Below are 4332 nucleotides of genomic sequence, written 5' to 3'. Positions count from 1 at the left end.
TTAATTATTTTTATTTTATGTGTATGAGTGTTTTGCCTACATGTATGTAAGTGCACCCATATCATGCAATGCTGCAGAGGACAGAAGAGTCTGTCGGATCCCCTGGAACTGGAGTTATGGACAGCTGTTAGCTTCCATGTAGGTGGTGGGATTCAAACTCAGGCCTTCTGCAAGAACAGCCAGTGTTCTTAACCGCTGAGCCATCTCTCCAGCCCCTTAAGATTAAAAAATTTTTTTTTTGGTCTTTTTGAGACAGGATCTCCCTGTAGCCCCAGCTGTCCTGGAACTCACTATGTAGACCAGACTGGCCTTGAACTCACAGAGGTCTGCCTGCCTCTGCCTCCCGAGTGCTGGGATTAAAGGCATGTACCACCACACCTGGCTAAGATTAAATTTTTAAAAATTGTGTGTATTTGTGTGTCTCTGTCTGCATGCCACATGCCTGCAGATGCCAGAAGAGGGTGTCAGATTTCCTGGAACTGGAGGTACAGGCAGTTGTGAGTTGCCTGATGTGGGTGCTGAGAACCAAACTCTGATCCTCTGGAAGAAAGACTTAGCCATGTCTCCAGACCCTAGGCTCATATTCTTCATTCCCTTTGTAAAGGGTACTGACTGACAGTCACACAACTAATGGGTTAATCTTTACTGTGCTTAGGTATTTTATACCCACTAGGTACAGTAAATGCTTGTTGAGAACCAGCTGATTTGTTTCAAGATTGCTTATGACAACTATTTATAATAACTGAACTAATTATTTATTATGTAAATTAATAAAATTTGAATGGAAAACTAGAACCTTTATTTTTTATCACAATAAATGAAAGGTTTTAAAAAGGCTAAATGCCAGATGTGGGGCCTCATGCCTTTAATCCCAGCACTTGGGAGGCTGAGGCAGACAGATCTCTGTGAGTTCGAGGCCAGCCTGGTCTATACAGCGGGTTCCAGGCCAGCTGAGGCTACAGGGAGACCCTGTCTCAAAAAGACCAAAAAACCCCCCCAAAAAAACAAAAACAAAAAACAGCCTGGAGTTCATCTCTTTCCGCTTCCTGACTATAGGTGTAATGTGGTTAGCTGCCACACTTTTTCTGTCATAATGAAATGTATCCCTTTGAACTGTAAACCAAAATGAAGCCATCCTTAAAAACTAAAACAAAACTGACCTGGAAACTGAAGACAACTAACTATTAGTATAGTTTATTCCAATAAGATAAGGAAGATAAGGTAAGATTCTATGCAACAGCATGTTCAAAGGCTTTGTATCACAACACTGGTAAATTAAAGCATTAAATTATTGAATTTAATATAAAATTTTAAGTAAGAATCCTTTAAAATTTTTTTCCTCACCTTTTCTCCCCCAATATTAAGGATTGAATCTAGGCCTCAGGCATACTAGGCAAGTGCTGTACCACTGAGCAATACATAGTTTCCATTCTACTTATTTTTATTTTGAGACATACTCTTTCTAAATTGTCCAGGATGGTACTGAACTCACTCTGTAGCCCAGTCAGGTGTCCCCATCGTCCTTCCTCAGCATCCCGAGTAGGTGAGATTACAGGACTGTGCTTCAAACCCTGGCTTAACACTCTGATTAACAGATCAACTATTGGTTATGATTCCAACAGACAAAGGAGAACTTGTACTCCTACAATCTCCTGTCCTCCCACTATCCTTCCACTGCTCTTTAATCAATACTTACTGCAGTCTCTTTTGACTATCAGCTATTATGCTACTTTATCAGGCCATGCTGGCTTTAATTTTCTCGGTACTAAGCCAGGAGTAGAGACAGCCTTAGCTCAAGAGGCTAAGAAAAATGAGGTGGCCAACTTTCCTCTCAATGCCAGACTCCTTTCAACTTTCAAGCTTTTAAGAGAGGTAGAATGGTTTGTTTATAGCACTGCTTTTCTAAGTATCGTTGTTCAGGATCAGTATCTCCTGAAAAGGAATCAGAAATACAAAGTCCAGGGCTCTATCTCAGACCTGATGAACAAGAAACTGTGGTGTGCTTTAACAACTCTTCAAGGGTAGTCTAATGCAAAACATCTGTTTGTCTAAACAACTTATGTGTCAAACACTATTTTAAGACATTGAATTATTATCCTCACCATTATAGCCATATCACCAACGAGTGGCTATATTTACTATTATATGCTAAGCATTTTCTAATCCTCATTAAATTCTCACAATAACCCTGAGAACATGTTGTTTTTACTCCCACTTTGCAGGCAGGGAGACTGACAGACAGACACATACATACACAACCAAAAATCTGGCTAAATTCATAAACTAGTAAAGCATCCAATACATTATTAACCATGAGTTGTCACTGTCATTATATTACCTCTCTCAACTCTCTAAGTAATGTAATAGTCATGTTACAGATGTGTAAACACACTTGGGTTAAACAACTTCTTCAAGGAAAGGGGTAGGGGGAGGAGGGAGGAGGAAGGACATGAGTGCCACAGCACACATGTTAAGGTCAGGACAACTTTTGGGAGTTGGTTCTCTCCTTCACCTTATAGGTTCTGGGGCTCAAACTCAGGTCATCAGGTTTACACTGCAAACACTTTTACAAGAGTCATCTTGTGCCTCTGCATTCTTTAGGTTTTTTGTTTTGTTTTGTAGTGCTGGATGGAGATCAACCTAGGGTCTGGTAGACAAGTAGTCTCTACAACTGAGCTACATTCCTATTCCAAATACTCTTAATGTGTTTCACTATCTCAAATAAAAACAAAGATTATGACCCATTACAATTTTAATGAAATGTTTTGCATATTCACTTACTAAATGTACCTCTCTTGTAACAGTAGAATCATTCACCCAAGGAATCAGAATTCCCAATATGTCCAGGCACTTAATTTTAAATGACTTTTATGTTTAAAAATATCAGTACACTACCTGAGCACATGAAGAAGAGATTCAAAGAAGTTTCACAATAATCATCCAAGTTATTCTAGGTTACCAGAAGTATGGAAGAATAGAGCTTTGGCTTCAATCCAAAGTAAACCTTTAGTCTGAGGAAAATATACTTAGCAAAACTCTCCTAATTGAAAAAAGAACTCTTTATATACTAGTGGAATTTACCAAATAGAGTTAGATTTAAGTAGATCTTAAAATCAGTAAGAACAAACCGCATGGTTTATATTTTTTAATGTTCTGCATTTTACAATGTTTTGAATTTTTAAAACATTGTTTTTTACAGAGAGAGAGAAAATATGCACAGGAGCACCCTATGGCAGGCATGTGGCGATCAGAAGACAACTCTTGGGAGCTGGTCCTCTTCTTGACACCTTGTGGGATCTGGGAATGGAACTCAGGTCATCAGGTCTGCACACAAGCCTTCTACCCACTGAAACATCTAGACCAATATTTTGTAACGTTTTGACTGGAGAAACTACTTCTCTCCCCTAGTATTAGCCAATTGTTAGGGATACTACGGGCTTAGTAGGGAGCATGCCTTTGATTTCAAACTAGCCATACCAATATCAAACAAGCTAGCTCCTTTATCTGGCCTAGTATCTTAGAGACATATTCCTCTCCTTAATCATCCTACAGTCAGAGGTCAGGTCAGAGGTCACTGGAGACTGAGAGCAATGGAATTCTTCAAACTAGCTAATCTTAAACTATTTTCCTTTCCCCTTTCCCATGGAAATCCCCAAAAAGCTTTCAATTAGAGTCCCTTGGCTCTGCTATCTGCCTTTTGCCAACTCCCTTCAGGCTCTCTCATGTGGCTCTGCGGGGTATGCCAGGCCCAGTTTCTGGGGCCCTTTGTTGTTATTGTTTGGGGTTTTGTTTTGCTAACTTTGCCTGATTACCACCTGGTTAAAAGGACAGAAATAAAATAAGGGCCAGTCTATGACCTTTACATACTTTGCTCTTCTGTTGTTAGGTACATAAGGTTTATCTGAATCAATTACTAAACTGATTTTTAACAATATTCTTATAGACATTGACATAGAGAAAAAATATTTCTCTATCAATAAAGAGTAACTGAAGAATACATTTCTATAATCCACTGTGGGAATTAAATTCACCATTATTATCCCAAATTTCATACTGGCATAAAGCCAGAAAATGAGTAACATTCATAAATAAAAATAGAAATTAAATGCTTACCTGTGAAGGTGTACTGGTAAGTTCCATCTTCTCCTGTGACTTCTCCTTTGCTAGTCGAGCAGCTTCTTTAAATTCCTGAAACTTCTCTGCAAACTGAATGTATAAAGACTTTATACATTAATCCGAATGCAACAAGTCATAGAACCCATGCTTTCATTTTCTGAACTGTCTCTTATATAAGCAGCATGACTTCCAAACTATGATAGTTGTAATATGAAA

General features: G+C 38.7%; 1 protein-coding gene across 2 annotated transcripts in view; it reads right to left on the bottom strand.

The window, feature by feature from the left end:
- Homer1 (homer scaffold protein 1) overlaps nt 1-4332 on the bottom strand; it is a 139375-nt gene that overhangs the window by 54468 nt on the left and 80575 nt on the right. For both annotated transcript variants that reach the window (XM_008853331.3, XM_008853332.3), the window contains exon 4: nt 4114-4206. In XM_008853331.3, the coding sequence (XP_008851553.1) occupies nt 4114-4206 (93 nt within the window). The remainder of the gene's footprint in view (nt 1-4113; nt 4207-4332) is intronic.

The sequence above is a fragment of the Nannospalax galili genome, unplaced genomic scaffold, assembly GCF_000622305.1.
Source record: "Nannospalax galili isolate Female #2095 unplaced genomic scaffold, S.galili_v1.0 scaffold45, whole genome shotgun sequence".
NCBI lineage: Eukaryota > Metazoa > Chordata > Mammalia > Rodentia > Spalacidae > Nannospalax > Nannospalax galili.
This window is presented reverse-complemented; position numbering and strand designations above follow the sequence as displayed.